We start from the raw sequence: 25,468 nt of genomic DNA on the forward strand, positions 1-25,468 counted from the left end.
CTGAGCAACTAAGCAGAAGGCAACTTCAAATTACACAGAATGAAGACCGATAGGGCTTCAAGGAAAGATGGACACATTCAAAGTTTCAGAGGGTTTAACACCCTTCTCCCACTGCCTTATACGCAGACACAAATCAAAAAGCATATGAAAGACCCGAGATCTCCCTGGTGACCCAGTGGCTAAGACTTCATGCTCCCAATGCAGGGGGCCCGAGTTCGATCCCTGGTCAGGGTACTAGATCCCACATGCCGCAACTAAGGTAAGAGCTCACGTGCTGCAACTGAAAGACCCCACATGCCACAGCTAAGACCCAGCACAGCCAAATCCACTTTTTTAAAGAGTATAAAAGACCTAAACATTTATCAACCCACTTGACCAGCTGACACAGAACCCTCCACCCAACAACAGCAGCATACACATTATTTTCTTTTTTTAATTTATTGAAGTATAATTGATCTACAATGTTACACCAATCTCTGCTGCAAGCAAAGTGACTCAGTTATACAGCATATGAACATTCTTTTTACATTCTTCTCTATTGAGGTTTATCCCAGCATGTTGAATATAGTTCTCTGTGCTATATAGTAGGACCTTGTTGTCCATCCATTCTATCTATCATAGTTGGCATCTACTAACCCCAAACTCCCAGTCCATCCCGTCCCCAGTCCCCTCGGCAACCACAAGCCTGTCCTCTATGTCTGTGAGTCTGTTTCTATTCTGCAGACAGGTTCATTGGTGCCATATTTTAGATAACACAGGTAAGTTATGTCATACGGTATGTGTCTCTTTTTGACTTCGCTTAGTGAGATCATCTCTAGTTGAACGCATGTTGCTGCAAACCCCATTTTTCATTATTAACGACTGAGTAGTATCCCACTGTGCCACCTATTCCTATCCATCTCTCTGCCGATGAACTTTTAGGTTGTTCCCACGACTTGGCTATTGTGAGCAGTGCTGCTGTGAACACAGGGGAACATGTATCTTTTTAAAGTTTTGTCCAGACACATGCCTAGGATGTGGGACTGCTGGATCCTACGGTAATTCTGTAGCATTTTTAGTTTTCCTAGGAACCGCCACACTCTTTTCCATTGTGACTGCACCAACTTACATTCCCACCAGCAGTGCAGGAGGGTTTCCTTTTCTCCACACCCTCTCCAGCATTTGTTATTTATAGACTTTTTAAAGATGGTCATTCTGACTGGTGTCAGATGGTACCTCACTGTAGTTTTGATTTGCATTTCGCTAATAATTAGTGATGCTGAGCATCCTTTCATGTGCATATTGACCATCTGTATGTCTTCCTTGGAGAATTATCTATTTAGGTCTTCTGCTCTTTTTAGATTGGATGGTATTTTACTGTTGTTGCTCTTGTATGAGTTGTTGGTCTATTTTAGAAATTAAGCCCTTGCCTGTTGCACCATTTGCAAATATTTTCTCCCATTCCATAGGTGTCTTTCTGTTTTGTTTTCTTTATGGTTTCCTTTGCTGTGTACACGTTATTTTATTTATAATCTCATGGCTGGTCTCTCTGATGACCAGCCCCGATCCTGGGTCATCTCACCTCTTAGCGTAAGCTCAGATGTGATCAAAGGGGCTGGTGAATAACAAGGACATTCCCATTGCTGAGGGCAATTCCAAGGATTTAGAATCTCCCCACCAGGAACAAGAGACAACAGCCAGTCAAGTTATTCTACAACAACCTCAAATCCACACCTCCCACAACTCCCTCCCCTCTTCAAACAAGGATAAAATCCGGGCCCACTGCTGGCTAGTTTTGGTTCATTGTTTTAAGTTTTTATTATAGGAATTTTCAAACAGCGACAACAGTAGAAAGAATACTATTTCACTCATATTCCCACCACTGTTTCCTTGATTACTCTTTTCACTCATACCCCTCCCCTGCCTCCCTACCCTCATCTTCAGATTATCCCGAAGCAAAGCCCAGAAGGACATTTGGCTGAGAATTCATGGCAAGCTTCCTGAGGGGCTGCCCCACCCATGCAGCCTCAAGTAGGCTCCAGGTCTGCTGAAATCTAGCAGGCTCCAGTTCTGCTGAAATCTAGCAGGCAGCTGAGTGGGGGCCACCCAGAGGCCCTTGGGTACCTCATTTGCTGACTCCTGCATGACAGTTAAGGAACACTTTCTACACACACTGGAATGTGTGCAAGAGCACCCAACAACACCGCTTTATTGCATTCAAAGCTTCTAAGGCACGTAAGCCAGCCTTGGTCCTCGTATTTCTCATGCCTTTCAAAGGAACAGTGTCTACAACACTGATTATGTCCTAAAGAATCAATGCATAAAAATACAAGCTCAAGAATACAGGCTTAAATACTCCTAATTAAAATCAATGCAGGGTCAGACAGAATAAGGTAAGAAATAATGCATCGGTATTATTTTATAGATCACAGACCCATCTCAGAATTACTTAAAACAGGCAAACCAATCAGTCTTTGAAAAACAAAAATTTGACCCCGATCTTTGATTTATCATGCCAGAGTGGCAGAAGACAGTCCCTGCTACCTAGGTTGGGAGAACATTTTTTATGTTTATCTGGGAAGTTCTGACCCTCCCCCAGGGTACCAGGGGGCATCTACAAGGTACCTCCTCCAAGATGGGATGGCAAGAGCGGTGAGTGGATTCATCCAACACCTGCCCATCTGACTTACTCTGCAAAACGGGAAGTCAAATGAATGCAAAGTTCCCCCAAGTCTAAGACTTGACCACTGGGTACCAGCCCTGCAAGGTGAGAGGGGACATGAAGTCTCACCACTGGACACAGTATGGCTCGAGACAGCGAGGGCGTGCTCCTCAATTCACGTCTCCAAGGCACCCACATAAGCCTCAGCTTGGGTTACCTGCTTGCCTCTCATCACAAGAGGGGCTCAGGCTCCTCCATCCTGAGCTGGATGATGCACTATCAGGAAGGCGCCACCCTCGGCTGCCCTCATTTCTAGAGGAGAGCCCAAGCAGGACCTGTGGTTTAATCTTGGGCACTCTCCTCAACCCAGCTGTTCCCCAAGTATGAACTGGCTCTGAACAAGGCTTTTGTTTCAGGAGATCAATGAAGGTGCTTTGAACCATCTCCAAAAGCAGAGAAGACTCACCAAAGAACTTTTCTTCCCAGTAGCAAAGGAAGAAAATCTTCAAACACCCACAGTTCAACTATTGCAGGGGATCTTCCCTACAAAGATGAGTGCTCTCCCAAGGAAGTGAAAGTTCTTGTTGGAAGGTGACACAGATCAACACTTCCGCCGGCAATATCAAGTGCTCTGGGCTTAACTAGAATGCCCTGAGGACCTAGCACAAGACCAAAGATGAGCTGACATAACATCAAACATCTATATGGAAAGGCCTGGGGTGCGTGTCTCCAGTGGCATCGCCCTTTTCAGACCATAAGGAGTAAAGAGCCTGACTTCAGCTCCCCTGCTGGGAAAGTCCAGAGCAGGACTCATTTCTTCACAGGCTGTTACGTTTTTCCCACTTTAGGGATGAAAACTTACATCGGATGTAAGGTGCTCAGGAAATTCCAGCCATCCACTCCCTCCAGCCCTCAGTGGACTGAGGCTATTTCCACTGTACAGAAACACTGCAGGAAAAATAGCCCCTTGTACTTGAGCCTGGCAGCTGGTTTCCTCCTTGGTTTCAGTCTTTCTGACCCTTCTCCTGGTCAATTCCTACATCTGCATTTGGCTCAAGTGAGGAAGAGAGTAGAAGGGTTCGGGCCTCTCTGACTCACAAGAGGACCAGCGCTGGGTTGAACAGGAATGTTGCTGCTGCCCATGGATCTGGGAGCAGGCCCTTCTGGCCACAGGTAGGCACCCAAGCAGGTGACTGGGGTGGTCATGGAGGCAGCCACGCCGGGCCTGTCTGTGTGGCAGCAGGCTTAGCTAACCGTTCAGCTCTGCTGGCCACGGTGGGGTCTCCACCAGCTAGGGCAGGGTCTCACGGTCCTGGAGGAAGGAGGCTAGCACTGAGGAGAGCCAGTCAGAAGGCAAGACGCTCTGATGAGAGCAAAGCTGCCGACTGCTAACACCCTCTTGCCTAGGGGGACCGCTGCCCCACAGCCTGTGAGACCGGAAGGTTCTTGGGCCGCAGTCAAAGCCAAAGGCATCTGTGGAAACGCCCTTCATAATACACGGGAGTTGGTGGGGCTTCTGGCCACGTGGGGACCAGGTCATGCTGACCCTGAATCACAAAGTCAACACAGACTGATTCAGATTATGGTTTGAAACCTTAGACCAAAAGCATTCCTGTTGGGACTCAACATTTTAAAACCGTGGATGGGGTGATGAGGTGCAGGACAGGAAGGGACAACAGAGGGGAAAAGGACATGCTTCTTTGGGAAACTCCGGTCTGGGTGGAGACCTGCCGTGGGTCGCTTCCCTTGAGCACAGAAAATAACCAGAAGTCTGAGCATTCATCCCAACTCCCACATGGAGGCAGTGGAGGGGAATGAAATTCACTGACTTTGGCTTTTTTTTTTTTTTTAATCTACAGAGCTGAATAGCTCTACAAAGAGTCATCAGAACTCCAAGATTTCAAGGCTACTTCGGAGAAGAAAGAAGCAGGCACCAGAGGCCTGAGGAATAACCCACAAGGGCTACAGATTATGACCAGCAGGAAAGAGGCGCTGCTGACTTTGACTCCCTGGAGACCCGCCCAGCCGCCTGGATCTACCAGAACCGAGGGGGGCATCCGGCTGGAGAGGCACCAGGAAGTGGGAGGCTTCCTCACCCACAAGGCAAACACCGCACCCCTGTCCCTGGCCAACCCTGACCTCTCACCCCCTCTGCCCAGCCTCCCGCCCTCCGCAGCTCCCCTCCCATCCCTTTGGCCCTGGGGGACCTAGGGCAACTTCCCGGGGGTCCCAGCTGCAGCACCCTCCCGGGGGGACCTGGGGAAGCGCGCGGGCGGTCCAGCCGAGCATCCGTGGCCGGCCTACTTGGAGGAGCAGATGGAGAGCGTGGCACCCGTGGAGAAGAGCCAGAAGGCGGGGTACACGGCCTCGGTGAAGTCCACCTTGTACTTGTACAACAGGTGGACCTTGTCAGCCGCGGCGAAGAAGAGCACGAAGCCGTGATCGCAGTTGAGAAGCACCCCCACCCGCGTGGCCTTGGTGGACGGCAGGGTCTTCTCCACGTTGTTGTGCCAGGCGGAGATCTTGGTGTTGAACCACTCCACACACCAGGACGCGCTGTTGCGGCCAAGCCGGCTCTCGGGGCCCTGCCGCTCCATGCTGCCGTAGCAGACGCCCACCCCGCAGAAGTTGTTCTTCTGCAGCTCCACCTCCCAGTAGTGAATCCCTTTCTTATAGCAGTGCAGCCCCAGGACCTGTGAGCAGTATGTGAACCGCTGGGGATGCGGCCGGTAGTTCAGGGATGTCTCCGCCACGGACGCGACGGTGTAGTTCTCGGACAGGGCCACCTTGCTGTGGGCGGTGTTGTAGTCCAGGACAACTTTAACCACATCTGAGGAAGCATCAAGGAGTCAATCAGAGGCGCTCCAAGCACTCTCACCTTGCATCCTTTCTCTAGCTGGTAATATTTATTCATTTGTTCTACCCATCCATTCAACCACCCTTCCAGCCCATTCATTCTGTCCAGCTCATCAGACATCTGTCCACCTCTCTAACCGCCAATCAAGCCATCTGTGTGTCCATTAGTCACCCGTCTGTCTGTCTATTCCTCCACCCGAAACCACCGACGGAGCCCCGGGCTTATGCCAGGCTCTATACAGGACGCACAGCCATGAACCAGATGTGGGGCCTGGCCTCGTGGAGTTCCCACTCCCAGAAGTAAGGCAAGCACACCAGCAGCGACAACAGTGAGGACCCCCTGCTCCACTGAAGGGCAGGCACTCTGCTGGAGGGACACAGCCATGGGGGTAACGGGCCAAGGGAGGGGAGAGCACCGAGGAACACTTACTTCACGGGTGGGCTGGAATCTGAGCCAACCGAAAGGGAGATGAGAAGAATTAAAGGGGAGAGCAGGGGAGGGAGAAAGGCTGTGAGAGACAGTGAAGGCAAGCATGGAGTCACGAGGATGACGGACGTGCTGGGAACAGGGAAGGCCGGGCAGCTGGGAACACAGAGGCTGCAGCGAGAGAAGAGGGACCTCTGAAGCCACCAGTGCCGAGCCAAAGAGTCTCAACTTTAACTGGGGGCAGCGGGCAGTCAACTGAGGTCTGCCAAGCACAGCAATGACCTGAATAGAATCCTTGATTAGGACACAAGCCTGGCCTCCACCTCCTCCCTAGGACAGGTGCTCCTCCCTAGCCCTCCCTGCCCTTCCACTCACAGAGGACCCTGGACCAATGATAGAGCGCTGGGCAGACACGGAAAATCCTGAGCTTAGGAATTTGGGAAGCTAGAGACCAGGGTTCTCTGCCACCCCCTGGCTCAGGGAAAGACACTTTGCACCTGGCCCTGGGCCTCCCCCAGGGCAAAATGAATGGCCTGGGAAAATGTCCTCTGAATACCCTAAGTCCCTAGAACTCCTTTCCTCTGCTTAAACAGCTGTACCGCAGAGTGCAGGGGTCTCCACAGACATGTGGCTCAGCACCGCCCCCAGCAGCCTGGCATCAGTCATGGGGGTTGGGGGCAGGGGAGGCCTTTCCCAGCCAGGAAGCTCCAGGGAGGCGGCCGGCCCTGATACCAGGTACCACAGTTCCAGCAACGGGTGAACCACGCCCACAGCTTCAGCAATGGGTGAACCACGCCCACAGGTCCAGCAATGGGTGAACCACGCCCTCGCGCCAGAACCACGCCCACAGCTCCAGCAATGGGTGAACCACGCCCACAGTTCCAGCAATGGGTGAACCACGCCCTCACGCCAGAACCACGCCCACAGCTCCAGCAATGGGTGAACCACGCCCACTGTACCAGAACCACGCCCACAGCAGCTGTGGGAAAAGGAGGGCCAGAGCATACTTTGCAGAGAGAGGTTTCTGCCGCTGCAAGGAAGTGACCACCAGCGGAGGGTGCTCCCTGGGTGAAGCTATGGGTGGCCCGAGGCCTGGCCTGGAGGAAGGAACTGCCACCACTTCCAGGCTGGAAGCCACAGAGGAGCAGTAAGGGCACCCTCCAGGGGGCAGGCTGACCACGCCAGACAGAGGCAAGGACAAGCAAGGCAGCAGCTACTCACACTCCAGGAGCTCCGGCCTGGACTTGCTTAGGAAGTTCTCCAGCACCTTGGCGTTGAGAGATGCTGAGGTCGGTGGCACGGCAGGGGCTTTGGCTGCACCTGGAGGAAGAACAGAAAACCATTTCTTTGTCCAGTGCATGAAAATGAAAAGTGCTGCTTTTCATTCCTGCTCATTCCCGCTCTAAACAAATTCAGAGCAGGCATTCCACTGCCCATGGCCCACCAGAACTCACCCTCCTGGCCAGGTTGTTTGAGATTCACTAAGTGTTCCGAGGATCCAAAGGTGAGAGGCTTGTTGAGTAAGGCAGGGGCTGGGATAAGGAAGAGAGGTGAGTTGGGGAAACGACAGAGTGACCTGATGGCCTGGAATCCCTCCCACACTATTTCTCAAGAGCTGCCTCCACAAACACACACCTGGACCGCCAGGGTGACACAAAAGAGTCCAGACAGGGCAACATGCATCGTACTGGTCTCATGCATGTCCACTTATGTCCTCACGCCCAAGCCCAGACCCAGCGGCCAGCACAAGTCACAGTTATGGAGCCCATGCCCATCTCAGACCCTCCCCCAACACACACCAGCCCACAGCTCAGCTTTCCTTGCTGGCATTTAGTTCTGCACTTGGGCACTCAAGGAGCTAAAAGATGCAGAAATGCATAACTTACCAGGTTTCCTGGACTTCTTCTCTTCTTCTGAAAAACAAAATTTTCAGAATTAAAATGTTTCAAAGCACAACACAACCATACTTTCAAACACCATAATAATAATCGCTACATGAAGATGACCCATACAAATAGAGTTAGTATATTTTACGTTGAAAAATATAAGGGGGTCAACAGGTAAATTAATCTACGGTCCTACATCATGGTTTTGGTGGTGAGGGGCTAATAAGGAACATGAATGGATTTCCTGGTGAAATGGAAATCTTTATCCCGATTTGGATAATGGTAACACAGATGTATCGGAGAAGGCATAATGGTAACACAGATGTATCAGAGAAGGCAATGGCACTCCACTCCAGTACTCTTGCCTGGAAAATCCCACGGATGGAGGAGCCTGGTGGGCTACCATGGGGTCGCTAAGAGTCAGACACGACTGGGCGACTTCACTTTCACTTTTCACTTTCATGCATTGGAGAAGGAAATGGCAACCCACTCCAGTGTTCTTGCCTGGAGAATCCCAGGGACGGGGAGCCTGGTGGGCTGCCGTCTATGGGGTGGGTCGCATAGAGTTAGACACAACTGAAGCAACTTAGCAGCAGCAGCAGCAACACAGATGTATGCGTTTGTTAATCTAACTGTACTTTTAAGATCTGGACATTTTACTGTAGATAAATCATATCTCCACAAAAGAAAAAAATGCAAAAACAAACACACAAAAAAACCCACATAGAAAGCCAACCAAAAAAAAAAAATGCTTGCCAGGTATCACAATAGTCTTTATAAAGTATCTGCAGTGTATATCTATGGGGACTAAGTTTAGCTGAAACAACTATCCTCGAAGCACGCACCCCAAGCCAGCCGCGTCAGCGTCACCTGGGCAGCTGTAAGGAATGCAAATTCCCAGGCCCCCTTAGACCAGCTGAAACTAACAGTCTGGGTTACAAGCCACTGGACTCTGATGTGTGCTCAAGTTTGGAGGGGCGCAAGATTTTGGGTTCGCTCTTCACTACCACAGCTGAAATGAAAAGGGGAGTCCTGGATCCCATCCCCGCTGGCCTGAGGACCCTGCATGTTCCAGACCAGCCCCACCAGACCCACCCACGGCCCCACATGGCCCCCGGCCGCCCCTTCCTCTCACTCAGAGCCCTGTTTCTCAGGGGTCATTTTCACTCTCCCCTTCTCCCCACCTGTGTCTCACCCCCCCACCACTCCCACTGGACCAGCATCTTGGGAGGACTCCAGGCTGCGACCTCGGCTGTGGGCACAGGGCTCCCTCCCAGTGACCACGGGAGCCTCACCCACACTGTGACAAGTCCACCCACGAGCCAGCCTGATGCCAGCATCCTCGGCTCGCACACGCAGAGCGGGCTTGTGGAAGGGCAAGTGGGAGGGAGGCTCTCTGGGCCTGAGCCTTGAGAAGGACACAGGCTGACAGTGCGTGTCACCTCGTCTTCACACGGGGTACCCTGCACGTGTCAGGCTCCCCTGAAGGCCCCCTCCTCCTCTGCCCCAGGCATGCCAGCCCCTGACTACACTCCACTCCGAAAGCACTAAATACTAACAACAAGCAAACGACAACAAAAACTAGCGCAGAGTTCTCTCACCCCCCACCCACCACGGCAGCGCGCAGCCCTCCCCCGTCCTCACTGGCCCTTTCGGTCCACAGTCTGATGGCATTTATTGCTGCGGTCCAGTCGCTCAGTTCTGTCCCACTCTGTGACCCCATGGGCTGCAGCACACCAGGCTCCTCTGTCCTTCACTGTCTCTCGGAGTTTGCTCAGATTCATTTCCAGTAAGTCAGTGATGCTTTCTAACCATTCTCATCCTCTGCTGCCCCCTTCTCCTCCTGCCCTCAATCTTCCCCAGCATCAGGGTCTTTTCCAGTGAGTCGGCTCTTCACTTCGTGCGGCCACACTGCTGGAGTCTCAGCTCAGCATCAGGGACGTACGCCTGGCCTTTAAAGAGCTTTCACCATCAGTGTCCCACATAAATGTCATACAACAGTCCCATGAGGTCAACACCACTATGGTCTGCGTTTGACAGATGAGGAACCTGAGGACCATTCTGCACCCAGCCCCCATATCTCAACAAGGGTTCCAACATCCCCAAGTGAAAGTGAAAGTGACGGTCACTCAGTCACGTCCGACTCTTTGAGACCCCACGGACTGTAGCCCCCCAGGCTCCTCTGTCCATGGAATTCTCCAAGCAAGAATACTGGAGTGGGTTACCATGCCCTTTTCCAGGGGATCTCCCCAACCCAGGAGTCGAACCTAGGTCTCCTGCACAGCAGGCAGATTAGGTGCCATCTGAGCCATCAGCCCATTACCCCCAAAGTGGAGGACAAAAGTTGATCTTTAGGGACTCAGGAAGAGGTAAGGAAGGAAAAATCTTGTTCTTTTTATGGATCACGGCACCATATGTAAACAGTCACACCGTATGTGGGGTATGAAGCTTCATGTATGTGGTGACTAGGAAAATTCTGTCTAAAAGGGCTTGAGGGGTAAAAGCAGAGGGTAATAATGGAGAAAAGGCTGAGAGGCTCTGTGAGGGCTGACTCACATCCCACCCGGGACTGAAGAGAGACAGCCTCTGCTCGGGGTGCTGCCCCCCAGGCCAGAACTTGGCATCACGTTAAGTATTTCTCGAGACGAACCAGCTTTGGTCATCTTGCCATCCCAAGCAGTGGGAATGTCCACCGCTGATGGCTGGTCCTCCCAGGAGCCCTGCAACCTCCCCACATCAGGGTCGGTCGGTATTTGCCCCCAGATGCTTCCGGGCCTCCCAGGACCTGGGGTGGGCCGGGCCCCCTGGGAGGAGCCGTGACACCCTCTGGTGCCTCAGCCTGAGCGCTGATGCCCACGGCTGCTGCCACCCACGGGGATGGAGGTGCGACTACTTACTCACGACCTTCTTCACAGGCCGGTGGGGCTTCGGTGTGTGTGGTGCGCAGGGTCCTCCAGCGTCCCCTGGGCCAAAGAAGGAGAGGTTAGTTTAGGCGGCTCTTCCACACCCAGCCGAGGAGCCAGCCGCATGGTAGAAGGGCAGCGAGCTGCAGGGAGGTTACAAAGGTGATCCCCACCAGCCTTCCCCGCTGACCACTTACAAGCACTAGAAACGAGGCAACAGAAACACAAGTATGGTGTGTTCCCTCTCTTCTCTGCCTTAAAATGTAGCTGGGGTGGAGTCTTTTCTCTGCCAGCACCCAGCTCCATGACCACTGACCTGTCTGTGAGCTGTGCTTGCTCACCCGAACCACGGGGAAGACCCCTCACCCAGGGAGCGAGACCAAGGTGCCTGCTGTGTCCAGGAGGTTCCTTTCCCCTAGGAGTCTCTCACCACTCTGTCCCCAGGCCAGCGACCATGGGTGTAGCAGGAAAACAAACACGCGGGGCTAACGCACCAAATTAGCTTTCCCCGTGGCCGTGGCCGCGGCACACCGGCTGCAGAGGCTCTTCGGCAGGGCCACTCGTCCAACCAGGCTGGGACTCAGGCCTGCTCCCTGGATTACAGACCAAAGACCCAGCGTGTGCTGGGCTCTGTGCCACGCACTGGGGACAGTACTGGACGAGAAACAGACCCAGCCCCTGCTCTCACGGATCACAATCTGGCAGGGGAGACAGAGGGCGATGGCAAGGAGGAGTAAAATGACAGGCGCGAAGGAACTTCCCAGCTGGTCCAGTGGTTAAGCATCCACCCTGCAAAGCAGGGGACACGGGTTCAAGCCCTGGCTGGGAAACTAAGACCCCACAGGCCTTAGGGCAACTAAACCTGTGAGCCTGGGCACTCCAGGGCCTGCAAGCCACAACTAAAGGGTCCATGTGCCTCAATGCAGGAGCCCGCATGATGCAACCAAGACCTGAGGCAGCTACATAAATATATAATTTTTTTTAAACGACAGGTGCAAAAAGGGCCCCAAGGAAGGATAAGGACCTGGGACCTTGTCTGAGGAGCTGGAGTGGCAACAGGGAAAGTTTGCTGAGAAATGTTAACATTTTAACTGATCTCCAAGGGAGACAGGAGTCACCTGGTGGAGTCTGAGCCCTCTAGGTGGCGGGGGGGGGGGGTGGGGGGTGGTGGGGGGGGGGGATGGGGGGGCGGGGTAGGGGTGGGGGGGATGTACAAAGACCCTGTGGCAGGGAGGTTAACATTTTTGAAGAACTGAGTATAAAGGGATGTACTGGGGGGAGGGGGCCGCTTCAGGGCTGGAGAGGTGGACGGGGCCTGATCAGGCAGGTACTTAACAGCCGGAGTCAAGAGTGTGGTCTGCAATCTAAACAAAGAAAATTCTCCAAAGAGGAGGCAGGGGAGAGGGTGCCAGGAGAGCAGACTGTCACCCTGAGGCACTCTCTCCAGCTGCGACTGGAGCAGCTGCAGAGAAGCTCATTAGGAAGTTGCCGCAGGTGATTCAGCGGAGAGCAGGCACGTGGTGGCTGCAGTGAAATGAGCTGAGTCCAGAGATATTTAAGAAGCAAAATCTGACAATGGGCTGGATATAAGCAGAAGGACACGGGGTGGTGGTTGTTTAGTTGCTAAGTCGTGTCCAACTCTTGCAACCCCATGGACTGTACCCTGCCGGGCTCCTCTATCCATCGGATTCTCCAGGCAAGGGTACTGAAGCATTGCCATTTCTTTCTCAGGGGATCTTACCAACCCAGGGATCAAACCCACGTCTCCTGCTTGGCAGGTGGATTCTTTAGCACTGAGCCACCCAGGAGGCCCCAAGGTAGGGGGTATCAAGAAAGAATTTCATGTTTCTCTGACCTCCAAACTAGCCACTTCCTTACCAAACAACACTGACAACCCAGAATCCATTCAGCCCATCTGAGCCAGCCTCAGACTCAGACCAAATAAAAGCCTATCCAGAAAAGACCTTCATAACACCTGGCCACGAAAGACATTTTAGGAAGGGTGGCTACAGTCTCAGGATGAGGTGAAGACTGCCCACCGCCTCCTGGATGAGGGCAGTGGTCTTGTAACATCTGAAGCTCAAGCCCCAGTCCTCCAGAGCAGGACTTCCCTTCCCCAACAGCAGAGGGGACCCATCCCGTTTCCAGAACCCCCAGTGGAAAGCCGGGGAGGCTGCCGATGGTTACCTGGGACGGTGAGCTCCTCGGGCTTCTTGTCCTGGGGCTGTCTGAGGGACCGCTTCAGCTCATTCTTGAGGTCGGAGGTGGCCTGATAGACCTCCTTAATCAGCTCGTGGTTCAGCTCCACCTTGGGGACGAAGACTGGCTTCGTGGTGATTCCCTGCAGCTTTGTCGCTTTCTGCAATGAGCCAGGGGATTAGTTCAGGCAGGTCTGGCAAAGCTAGGGCCCAGGCTCAGGCCTCATGAACCCTGGAAGGAGCTTCCCCGTGCCCATGGGCACTAAGCCTAATCAGCCTCTCAAAAGTGGCTGGGGGTTGAAGTGCCACTTTAAGACACAGCCCTCTGGAGGTGGAAGAGCCCTCACCTTACAAAGGGAAAAACTGCAGTCAAGAAATGACAGGTGTCCTGCCAGGACCTCTGCCGATTAGTAGCAAGGACAGAGCTGGGACCCAGGCCTCCTAACCCATGGATAATGCTCTTTCCACCACCATCACCCCTCAAAGACCAGCTCTGAATGCACTTTCTGAAAACAGAACAGGAAGGCCTGGAGGGCTGCAGGATTCAGCCACACATCCAATGCAGGAGAAGAATCTTACAGAAGGTCTCCCAAGCTTGGAGACCAAATCAGATCATATGGTCTCAAGAGGCCCAGATGTGGACTCAGAATCCTTCTGGGAGAGCTCAAGGCAGCTAGATCAACAAACAGGAGTGAGCACGTGGGAAGAAAATGCCATCCCGGCTAGGCGTGGCTAGAAGACCCTGCACACAGGAGACAAGGTTCCTGGGCACTCCTGTGCCTCCCCAGGACCTGAATGTGGAATCTGAGCCTTTGAGGTGTCAAAGCAGCATGCCACCCAGTCAGCAGGGCTCCCGGAGACACCCGTCGCGTGCCCGGCACTCTCCTGTGCACCAGACACACTGGGAGGGTGAAGGGCCCCTCTTGAAAGGCGCAGACAGCCTTAGAAACAGACAAAGAAACAAGCACGTCTAGACTGAGGTCGTCAAGGGAGACAGCAGAGGCAGGTCACGTGCTCCGGATCACCAGCAGTGGGAAAACAATGGGATCCCGGAAGATGGGGGAACTGGGGCTGCCCTGGACAAATGACAGGGTTTACGAGGCAGAGGCCAGTCTCAGAGTCCCCTGCCCACGCTCAGGGCCTCTGAGGAGCACCCTGCTGGGGTCAGAGCCCCAGGCATATGCTGGGGGTGGCTCACAAGAGATAAGACTGCTGGCAAAGGCAGGCAGGTCACCAAGGGCCCTACGGGCCACGCCGAGAACACAAAGGCAGAAAGGGTTCCGTGCTGTAGAAAGATACTTCTGGGGACCATGCAGAGGTGGGATGGGGGGAAGAAGGTGGAGGCCTAATGCAGGCAGCATCCCAAGATGGACCCCAAGCCTCCTGACTGCCCTGGGCACACACGTTACTCATCCTCTCCCCCAGGTTAAGGGCAGGACAGTGAGTATGAAAGGGTATCACTCCTGTCACTACGTTGCAGTACATGGGAACCCTGAAGGAGTACTGCGCATGTAAGTAAGATCCCAATCTGTTGATTTTGAATTCTTCGGAAAGATGATTCTTCTGGGTGGGCCTTACCAAATCAGGTAAAAGTCCTTAAAACAGAAAGTGGGTCTTCCCGGAAGGAGAAATTCTCTGCTGGTTCTGAGGAAACCAGCTGCCCAGTCGAAAGAGGACCACATGCTGAGGAATCGTGGCAGCCTCTAGGAACCTCAAGGACACAGGGCCCTCAAGCCTGCACCACGAGGGACTGAACTCTGCCAACAAGCATGAGAGCTTCCCCAGAAGGAAGCGGCAACCCCCTCCAGCATTCTTCTCTGGGAAATCCCATAGAGGGAAAGGCCTGGCGGGCTACTGTCCGTGGGGTTGCCAGAGGGTCAGACACAACTTAGCGACCAGGAACAATAACGACAGAATATCCTCCTTTCTTAAACAAGAGAGTCAGATGCCCTATTTATGAGTTATTAGAACCCACAGGTACCAAACACACTGGACCCCAACAAAGGAGAATTAGGCTTTTTTCTAAGGCGGAGAGAAATACATGTCTTGGGGGAGATGTCCAAGGGACACAGGTATTCTGTCTGTGTTTGTCAGACAGGCAAAGGAGAGACATCAAAGAGCAGAAAACACTGAAAAATGGGTCTTGAGCTTAAACTTCCCTGAAGTTTGTGGTTTTCTGGGAGTATGAAGCCCTCGGAATGAAGAGTTTAAGCTGTACACAAAGATGGAGCTCAATTAGGATCAGATATCAACAATGACCTTGCTTATTCCAAGTGATCTGACCAGACACCGGCTGAAGAGAGCTTAAGCTGAAAAGGAATTAGAAACGTTGTCACCGGAGAAGGCAATGGCACCCACTCCAGTACCCTTGCCTGGAAAATCCCACGGATGGAGGAGCCTGGTGGGCTACAGTCCATGGGGTCGCTAAGAGTCGGACACGACTGAGCGACTTCACTTTCACTTTTCACTTTCATGCATTGGAGAAGGAAATGGCAACCCACTCCAGTGTTCTTGCCTGGAGAATCCCAGGGACAGGGGAGCCTGGTGGGCTGCCATCTATGGGGTCACACAGAGTCGGACACGACTGAAGCGACTTAGCAGCAGCAGCAGCAGCAGCAGCAGCAGCAGCAGCAGCAGCAGCAGCAGCAGCAGCGTTATCACTAAGATTCTGATAGATGTGAGTAACAGGAAGAACTCTGGGGCAATCCAGAAGAATAAAAAGTGGGAAGAGGCTGAATGGATACACACTGCTGACTGTTTTGATTGAATCTCATCCCAGCTATGAATTCAAATAGTAGATCTATCATTTCAGAGAAACAAATCTCTTTTAATAAAGAAAAATTACACAGTGGAAAAAAAAAAAAAAAAAGCATGTCAGCTTAGAAGACAACCCTGAGCTCCAAAAGGAACATGCAGCCTGGTGAGACCACAGCCTAAGCCACACAGAGTGTGAGGTAATGGACAGCTTTTCTTCTAAGCCACGTAGTTTGCGGTAAGTGGTCACAAAACGTAGAAAACTAATACAGCCTGTGTGTCTCAGGGATGCTTCCCAAAACCCCTTACCGCCCCAACCCCTTGAGAGTCCCGCTCCACACTGTAATGCAAGGCAGAAAGAGGATTCAGCAACACGCTCATCATGACCCACCTCCAGAAACTCAAACTCGTCCCCCTTAGTCAGGGCGAGTTCAACCTCCTCCTTTAGGGTCTGGATCTCACTCCTCTTCTTGAGGATGATCTGGTAAATGCTGTCGAACTTGCTGGTGACCCTCTTCTCCTCTTCCTTTATCTTCCTTGTGGCGCTGGCCTCGGAGGCATCAATGAGAGCCTTCATCTCCAGGTATTCCTGTCTCAGCTGGTCCATCTTCCTATGTGCAGCCTCCTGAGAGGCCAGGACAAGAGGGCATCCGTTAGACGGGCCAAAGGGCTGGGCCTGACACGCGGAGCACCGCAAGCTCTCACCGGGGCTTCACGGAAACTCAGACGGGTGCAACCACTTTGGAGAGCAATCTGGCAAGATCAGTGAATTTCAAGGTGTTCATACCTTATGACCTAAATCCTAGAGGAAATCAACCCTGAATATTCATTGGAAGGGCTGTTGCTGAAGCTCAAATACTTTGGCCTCCTCATGTGAAGAGCTGACTCACTTTAAAAGAACCTGATGCTGGAGAAGATTGAGGGCAGGAGGAAAAGGGGATGACAGAGGCTTGGACGGCATCATCAACTCAGCGGACATGAGTTTAAGCAGACTCTGGGAGATAGTGAAGGACAGGGAGACCTGGCGTGCGGCAGCCCATGGAGCTGTAAAGAGCTGGACATGACTGAGCAACTGAACACCACCATCACCACCACCACCTTCGGACCCAGCAACTGAGTCCAAAGAACATACTCTAGAAAGAGACTCTGCTCCAGAGACACCCAAGAATGCTCTAAGCAGCACTTGTTTGAAGAGCAAAATCAAGGAAACAACCTGAATGTCAGTCAGCAGAAGACTGAAAATTATTCCCTGGGATGGAATATTAAACTATGATAAGGGAAAAACAACTTATAGAAGACACGCAGTGAGATGCACCGTACACAAGACTTAGAAACAGACAGAACGGCGCGTGCGTGCTCAGCCACTTCAGTCGTGGCCAACTCTCTGCGACCCCATGGACTCTCCGTGGCTTCTGGAAGAGAGGACGAGGGATACAGAAAGGGGAAAGCAAAGCCAGGGCTATATTCTCCTTGGCAATGTTTTATTTCTTAAGCTAGAAAGCGGTTCATGAGTAACTTTTTTTCAAGGGTATGAAGCTGCCCTAGACAATTCCCTCTAAAACCGCACTACATGCAGCTGCAGACCCTTGAACTACGGCCAGTCCAAGCTAAGGTGTGAGACAGAGTGACATAAGAAGAGTATGGAACATCTCATTAATACCTTACATTGACCAAAATAACACTTTGGATATACTGAGTTAAATAAAATACATTAACAGACCTAGTCTCACGCACTATTCAGATTAAAGTTATATATAAGGTTCACTTTATATTTCTACTGGACAGCACTGCTCTAGAAGCTGCAGTTTCCCTTTACAGGTTGGGTCACCTCATCAGCTCAGAATCAAACTTGACAAAGAGAAACACACACAAGAGGGCCAGGGAGATTGGAATTCACTTTTTTTTTTTTTTTTTTTTGGCCACACCATGCGACATTCAGGATCTTAGTTTTCCCACCAGGGATTTGAACCCAAGCCTCCTCCAGTGGAAGCTCAGAGTCTTAATCACTGGACCACCAGGAATTCCTGAGAATTCGATTCATTTCTTAAACCAGTACCTGACCCTGCCCCTTTCAATGTGACTATCAATGTCCCCAAATAGTCATCCTTCTTCTCCTCCGTCAATAAGAAAACACCCCTGGGATCAGATGGACACACGGCTGCCCAGCCACAGACTACATCTCCCAGCGTCCCCTGCAGCTGGTCAGGTGACTATGCTGCGGCCTACGCAACGCGAACACAAGTAACAAGTGCAACACTCTCCCCGCTTGTCACCCCTCCTCACAGGCTTCAGCAAAGATCTAACGGTGACCCAGTGGCAGCCAGAGACGGGGAAGGGCAGGAAGAAGACAAGGTCCTGGAGCCTGATGGGTCACAGGCCGCAGACCATCCCACAGCCTGCCTGGCTCGGGTCCAGCCCTGAGCCGTCACAGCGAGGAACATACACAGCTCTCTTACTGAAGCCTCTGATTCTGAGGGGTATCTCTGCTGCAAGAACTTAGCCTGCCCGCCAATCAATGCAGGCATTCTCATGTGCAATCTTTCACTTAAGCCTCAAGCTCACCTTCGGAAAGAGGCTCTGGAAGAAGATGGAAAAACTGAGGCTCAGAGATTTGCCAACATGACCACAGTATCACAGGCTAGTATTCTAATCTAGATCTCATCTAATCTAACCACGGCTGTGGCAGTGAAACCAGATGCTGCCCCTCCAGAAAGGATGCTTAAAAATCAAACCTCCTCTCAACGTAAAAGCACTGTAACCTTATAAAAATTACGAACCTGGAGGGGAAAAGCCTCTATAATTCTACCACTCCAACACCTGCCCTATTATTCCCTGACTATATTTCCTCCCAGTCTTTTCTCCTACAGTTTCTGTAATGGGCTTAATGGGGGCTCCCCAAAAGCTACATCCGTGTTCCAGAACCTGGAAACGCGACTTCACTGAGAAAAGGAGTCTCTGCAGATGTAACCAAGGTAGAAACCTGGAGCCAAGATGATCCGAGCTTACCCAGGTGGTTCTAAATCCACTAGCAAGTGTCCTTATTAGCGACAAAGAGCAGACACAGAGGGAGGAGGCAATGTGAAGATGGAGGCAGAGACTGGAGTGATGCGGGCACAAGGCAAGGAACGCCTGAAGTCACCAGAAGCTGGAGAGGCAGGGACAGACTCCTCCTCGGGACCTTCGGAAGCAGTGTGGCCCTGTCGACACTTTGGGTTTGGACTGCTGGCCTCTTGGCGGCCATTTTACAGATGATAAAACTGAGGCAGAGGGGAGAGCACAGGGGTCAAGTTCACAAAGATAGAACAAGCTGAGACGGCGGCTTCAGTAAGTGGCAGATGCGGTCGTTCAAACCAAGCCTCTGCCTGCAAACAACCCGAGAACTGAACTGTGAGAGACTACACTTCTCGGAACCCGCGTGTGTGGTAATCTGTTACAGTAGTCCTAGAAGACAAACACACTTTTTACAAACAAAAAGGTGCAGGAACTTCCCTGGGGGTCTGGTGGTTAAGACTGCTTCAAATGCAGGGGACAAGGGTTCCGTCCCTGGCTGGGGAACAAAAAGTTCCTCCACGCTGCATGCAGCGCAGCCGAAAACTAAACAGACAGTGCAGCTTTTGCTTCCTGTTTCTCTCCCACTTCAACCATAGCTACTTTTTATGGTGCTATGTTTTGACCTTAATTTTCAGTGATTCCTCCCACCCAGGTTGGACTCGTAGTCTATTAAGAATCTCTCTGGGCATGTAGATTTTTGCATGTTTTGTTGAATTCTGACTCTGTGCGTGGACCCAAGAGGAGCCATTCAGATGCCAGAGCTGTGCCCGCCTCCCCGGAGGGGCGGGGCGCCCCGTCACTCACCTGCACCTCCTGCTGCCTGGCTCTCACGTCCTCCAGCGCTCTTGATGCCCCATTGATCTGGCCGTACATGACAGTCAGTTTTTGCCTCAACTTGTTCTGCAGAGAAAACAAACCGAGTAAGAACACACCTTGTCCCAGCCCCCCAGAAGCACCCAACACCAGGGACCCACAGCTGTTTCCACCACCCCAAGTCTCGCCTGCTTGCAGCTTTCTGACGCATGCTCGTGTTTACTGCCTCCATCCTTTCAGGGGGACAGCACAGTGAAGAAGTTATAAGGATAGGACTTGGAGCTGGACAGAGCAGACTCAGTTCTTAGCTGTCCAACTGTCTCTCACCTGTTCCTCTGGTCAGGAAATAGATACAGCTGTTCCTACCCTGCAGGGCTAGAAGGACAATTAACTGAAGCAGTGTCAGTCCTCAGCCTAGTGCCTGGATCTTAGCAAGGACAAACGTGCTTAGTAAACGTCAGCTTGGATTACTACGAGCTTCTTCACTAGAACCCATTTTACAGATGATGAAACTGAGGCAGAGAGGAAGGCAAGGGGGCCAAGCTCACCCAGACAGAATGAGCTGAGACAGCCGCTTCAGTAAGTGGCAAATGGAGTTGTTCACACCAAGCCTCCCACTACAACCAACCAACAAGCAGACAAAATACTGGGGGAGGAGGGACCTACTGAAAACCAGTGGGGGGCTAACAGAGAAAGGGAGGACCACACAGTTAAGATCCAGAAGGAAACCCAAAGAGATGAGCCTGGCATCTGGGGTTCTCCCAGGGCCATCTGCCAGTTCCAGAACACAGCTGGGAGAGCCTCTGTGAGCCTCAGAGAGGCAGGGAGACAAAAACCAAAGTCCAAGGCTCACCTGATAAGCCCCACAGACAGAGTCCTCCAAGGGCTACACCCTGGAATAAGGATGAACCGGCGGCAAACCAGCTCAGTCCCTGAAACTGAACTAGGGTGATTCAGAATCGCTAGGCCCCAGGTCACGTTCCGATGCAAAAGTAAATTAGGCACCAAGGCAGCTAATGCCACCCGAAGCCTCTGAGTATTTTCGTAAATTTTCATAATCACCAGCCAACTTGCACCCAACTCAGGCAAAATGCTGCGGCGTAGAAATGGGTAGGAAAATCACCACCACCTCCACCGTAATAACGGCAGCTAGTGTTGGTCATGAACTTACTCCAAGTCAGACACTGTTCTAGTGCTTTCCACATATTAACTTTGTAAAGCTAAAAACAACACTAGGAGGTAGGGGATTATCCGCCCTTGACATGTGACGTCACTGAAGCAGAATAATTAAGGGGCTTACCTAGGCCACCTCATTATTAACTAGTGTTACAAGATGCTGGCATTACAATAACAGACTTATGTCCAAACCGAGCACACAGGAAATTCTAGGGGAAAAAAATGCACGTCCCTTAACTAGCTGGCTCAACAATACTCTGGCCTTCCCTTCCTCTCCTCTGGCTCTCCCAGGTCACTGACCTTCACTCCAGATTTGAATAACCCAGTGACAGTCACATGGAAAGGCTGGAAGCACAAACCAAGGCCACACTAACTCAGCCCCGAAAGCCCAAGTCACTGATGGTGTTTCAGATGTGACTTGTGTGACAATAACCTCTGACCCAGCCTCTAGCAGTGGCCAAGATAAACTGCGGCCAAAGGCAGAAGGCCAGCCCCGGGCACATGCAGCCTCACAGGTCTCAGACCCGGAAGAGACCTCAGGACTCCTGGGGGCTGCCAACTGTTTCCAACACCCACTCTCAGTGGTCGTTCTTGTAGCTGTTCAGTGTCCCAGTCGTGTCTGACTCTTTACAACCCCATGGACTGCAACACACCAGGCCTCCCTGTCCCTCACCATTCTTGAAAGATTTTACACATATTGATCAAATGCATACAACAGTCCCTGTTGGTACACAGGGGCCCACATGGCTATAGACCAAAGGAAAGCCACCCAACGCCTTTGAGAGCAGCTAATCAAGGACAGGGAACTTTTCAAAATTCTGAGCATCCCTTTACAGACTGGGGACCTCGATCCTCCAAGTAGGCACCAGAGTCCTGAGCCCACCCTACACCAGTGATCAAACCCAGCTGGGCTGGCTCTGCCGCCAGTACTGACCAGCAGCAGGTCTGGAAAAGGAGACAGGTTAAAGCAGGAGTTCCCAACCCTGGGCTGTAGGCCGGTACTGGTCCAAGGCCTGCCACGAACCGGGCCGCAGAGCAGGAGGTGAGCAGTAGGTGAGTAAGCGAGGCTTCATTTGCCGCTCCCCACACTGCCTGAAACACCTCTCCCCATCTTTCACGAAACCAGTCCCTGCTGCCTGCCAAAAAGGTGGGGGGCCGCAGGATTAAAGGACACAGCAGGCCAGGAGAATGGAGGGCAGGCAAGGCTTGTTAAAAGGATTAAAAAGCCGAGTGTGTATGGCATACAGATAATCTGGGTGCAGATTTCAGCTCCAGGCCCTGGAGATCGAGTGGAAGCTGTGGCTCCAGACCAGACTACAACGGATCCTTCTGCCCCTCACTGCCTTCTGCCTCCTGGATAAGGACTGCTAGCAGGCCTTCTGAGCAGATCTAGGCTGCCCAAGTCCTCAGGCCCACACATCCTGAGAAGAAAATCTGGGCAGTCTAACACCCTCCATGCAGCAAACTCTCCTCGGGGAATTTCTGAGTAACAGAAATGATAGCAGCAGCTCTATGGAGCACTAGTGAGCTATAAAAATGCCATGCCTGGGGAATTCCCTGGTGGTCCAGTGGCTAAGAATCCGCCTTCCAATGCAAGAGACACAGGTTCAAACTCTGCTCAGGGAACTAAGATCTCATATGCCAAGGAGCAACTAATCCCACGCGCCACAACTAGAGAAGCTGTGCGCCACAACTAAGACCATCAGGGCCAAAACTTAAAATAACTTTTTTTTAAAAAGCAACTCTGATCTCTGTCAACTGAAAAGGGAAAAAAAAAACACAACCTAAAAGCTAAGAAGTGAAGTGTTAGTTGGTCAGTCGTGTCTGATTCTTTGCAACCCCATGGACTGTAGCTTGCCAGGCTCCTCTGTCCTTGGAATTCTCCAGGCCAGAATACTGGAGTGGGTAGCCATTCCCTTCTGCAGGGGATCTGTCTGACCCCAGGACTGAACCTGAGCCTCCCACACTGCAGGCAGATTGACAGCTGTGTTTAAAACAAATAAACAAAACCCGCCATTTATGGATCACCTCATTAATCCTCCCAACCACCTCCTCAGATAGGCAGCATTATTGGGCCCTTTGATGGGTTCCCAGCCAGGAAGCAGAGCCAGAATTCAAACCCAGGTCTCAACATTCAGCTCTGGTCAGAATCCGAGTCAACCAGCTGGGCCCTGGGGCCTGCCTAAGAAGCACTTCCCAAACAGCTCAGCCCCCTGGAGCCTCCTGGCCACTCTTGTATGTGCACAGGGAATGCTATTAATCCCATTTTAGGGATGAAGAACCTGACCCTCAAGAGAAATGTAATGACTTGCCCTGAACCACAGCTGATGTACGCAGAGCAGGCCTCCAGGCTCTGAAGGCCAGGCAGGTTCTTTCCTGTAACAGGTGGAGACCCAAGTGGGCTGGGCCTGAGACAGTTGTACCTCGCTGGTCAACGTCAGGCAAGGCCTGAGGGACTCAGGGAAGCAGGCTGCAGGAACCCAGCTCGGCCTGGACAGGCAGACGAGGCAGGGAGGGTCCTGCCCAGGCCAGAGCAGCACCTGCCCCCGAGCCGTGGAGCCACTGCAAAGCTCCCCAGGCCTCACATCTCCTTAGACAGCACGAGGACAGCCCCGGTTTTCCCTGAGAGCCTGGGAAAGAGAAAAGAACCCAGGCCTCACCCTGAGGTTTGACTGAAGCAAGGAAAGGGAGTGGGCCTACACCTGTTCAGCCTCTGCCTCCATTCCAGATGGGAAATCAGGGTCCTCGAACCACTGAAAACATCTCAGACCAAGAAGGGCCCTGAGGAATCCACCTGATCCCCCTCCTCACATTGCTGATGAGGACCGACCCCAGGCAACCACTGAAACCATCTCAGACCAAGAAGGGCCCTGATCCCCCTCCTCACATTGCTGATGAGGACCAGCCCCGTGCTTTAAAGGTGCTCAGGCAGGAGAAAGGGCACAGCAAGCGTGCAGCTGGGCCTCCTGTCCAGGGCTTCCTGGGACCCTGCCCACCCTCCCCCTCACAGTGGTCGGCCCTCCTCGGTCACCAGAAGTCTCTGGCTCACAAAGACTTTATCTCACATGACCTCAGGAATGACCTGTGCTCTGAATTCCAGGACTTGGTTTTGAGGCTGGTCCACCAGGAGAAACAGCAACAATGGTGTCCGACCAGCTGGCCAAGGCTCAATGACCACTTGGCCACCTGGGTTAACTCAAGTGAAATGAACTTCTCTGAATGTCCATTTCCTACTTCCTCAGCTGTAAACAACTCATTATACCCACCACCTGGGAGCTAGGGGAACTTAAGAGAACATAGGTAACCTCTAGCCCTCATATTGATGTTCAAAACCCTCTACTAAACATGTCAGATCACTGCTAAAGTGAAAGTGTAGTCACTCAGTCGTGTCCCACTCTTTGAGACATCAGGGACTGTGGCCCGCCAGGCTCCTCTGTCCATGCAATTCTCCAGGCAAGAACACTGGAGTGGGTTGCCATTCCCTTCTCCAGGGGATCTTCCCGAACCAGGGATAGAAGCGGAGTCTCCAGCATGGCAGGCAGATTCTCTACCGTCTGAGCCACAAGGGGACCCCCAGACAACTGCTAGGCTTAATGCAAACAACATATCACCTGTGTCTTAAGTAGTTCCCTCTGTAAAATGGGTGAGTGGGGTAAGCCACGAATACGAGGGCTGTATGTTCTCACGGCCCCTTCTACCAGGACACTGGCTGTACCCCTGACCCCATCTCAGGCACAGCAAGGCCTGAGGGTGCCCCTCCACCGCCCCCACGGGATCCGCCTGGTCGGCCACAATGCCCACTGCGGGAGCCTGTGCGCCACCCAGCCGGCCTAGGCTGCCTCTCGGCGCCCCCGCCCGCCGCCCCCTACCTCCAGGTCGGTGCTGGCCTCGTTGAGGGGCGCAGGCGAGCAGGTCTTGTGGTCCACCACGCAGACGTGGCAGATACACTCGCTGTGCTGGGGGCAGAAGAAGTCCCGCAGGCGGTTGTGGCGGGCGCACTTGCGGCGCATCAGGTCGCGGACGGGCGGCTGCAGCGGGTGGTCCTGGAAGGCGGGGCTGTCCAGGTGCGGCCGCAGGTGCTCCTGGCAGAAGGAGGCCATGCACACCAGGCACGTCTTGACGGCGGTGGCCTGCAGGCAGTGGTCGCAGGCCACCTGGCCGGCCGCGCTGGGGGCGGCGGCGCGGGTGGGCGGCGTCCAGTCGTCGGCGGCGAGCGCGGGCCGGGCCTGCTCGGCCTGCAGGAACTGCTCCACCACCGCGCACAGCACCGTGTTCTTGCGCAGCTGCGGCCGCGCGGGGAAGCCGGTGCGGCACTGCGGGCAGAGGTACGGCGCGCCCTGGACGGCCCACGTCTCGTCCAGGCACGCGCCGCAGAAGTTGTGGCCGCACGGCGTGGTGACCGGGTCCTTGAAGGGCTCCAGGCAGATGGAGCACGACAGCTCCTCGGCCAGCGGGCACAGCTCCGCCATGGTGCGTCTGGGGCGCCCGACGGGACGTGCGGGGACGCGGCGGCGCAGTGGCCCCGAGGCCGCCGAGGAAACGAAACCGAGCGGCGGGGCGGGGCCCCCGGGCTTCCAGGAAGTCACGTGGGGCGGGCGGGGCGCGCCGGGTGGGGGCGTCCCGGGGTCCCCGCGGTCCCGGCCGCCGCGCTCGGCCCCGGCGACGGCGCGGGGCGCCGGACCCTGGGCGTTCAGACCGGCCTCTCGGCCCCCGGGCCGTTCCCGCGGCCGCGCGGCGAGGAGTGAACCCCGGATCCCGAGCGC

The 25,468-nt window shown here is 53.2% G+C and overlaps 1 protein-coding gene across 1 annotated transcript; it reads right to left on the reverse strand.

Moving 5' to 3' along the window:
* Positions 1 to 541: 541 nt before the first annotated feature.
* On the reverse strand, positions 542 to 25,174 carry TRIM25 (tripartite motif containing 25). Its single transcript, XM_068976030.1, has 9 exons — positions 24,575 to 25,174; positions 19,521 to 19,616; positions 16,057 to 16,290; positions 12,901 to 13,072; positions 10,708 to 10,773; positions 7,811 to 7,837; positions 7,379 to 7,456; positions 7,146 to 7,244; positions 542 to 5,471 (listed from the first exon to the last, which is right to left on the reverse strand). The coding sequence occupies exons 1-9, from the start codon at positions 25,172 to 25,174 to the stop codon at positions 4,942 to 4,944; spliced, it is 1,902 nt and encodes a 633-aa protein (XP_068832131.1). The 3' UTR covers positions 542 to 4,941.
* Positions 25,175 to 25,468: the final 294 nt, after the last annotated feature.

The sequence above is a fragment of the Capricornis sumatraensis genome, chromosome 8 (assembly GCF_032405125.1).
Source record: "Capricornis sumatraensis isolate serow.1 chromosome 8, serow.2, whole genome shotgun sequence".
Classification (NCBI taxonomy): Eukaryota; Metazoa; Chordata; class Mammalia; order Artiodactyla; family Bovidae; genus Capricornis; species Capricornis sumatraensis.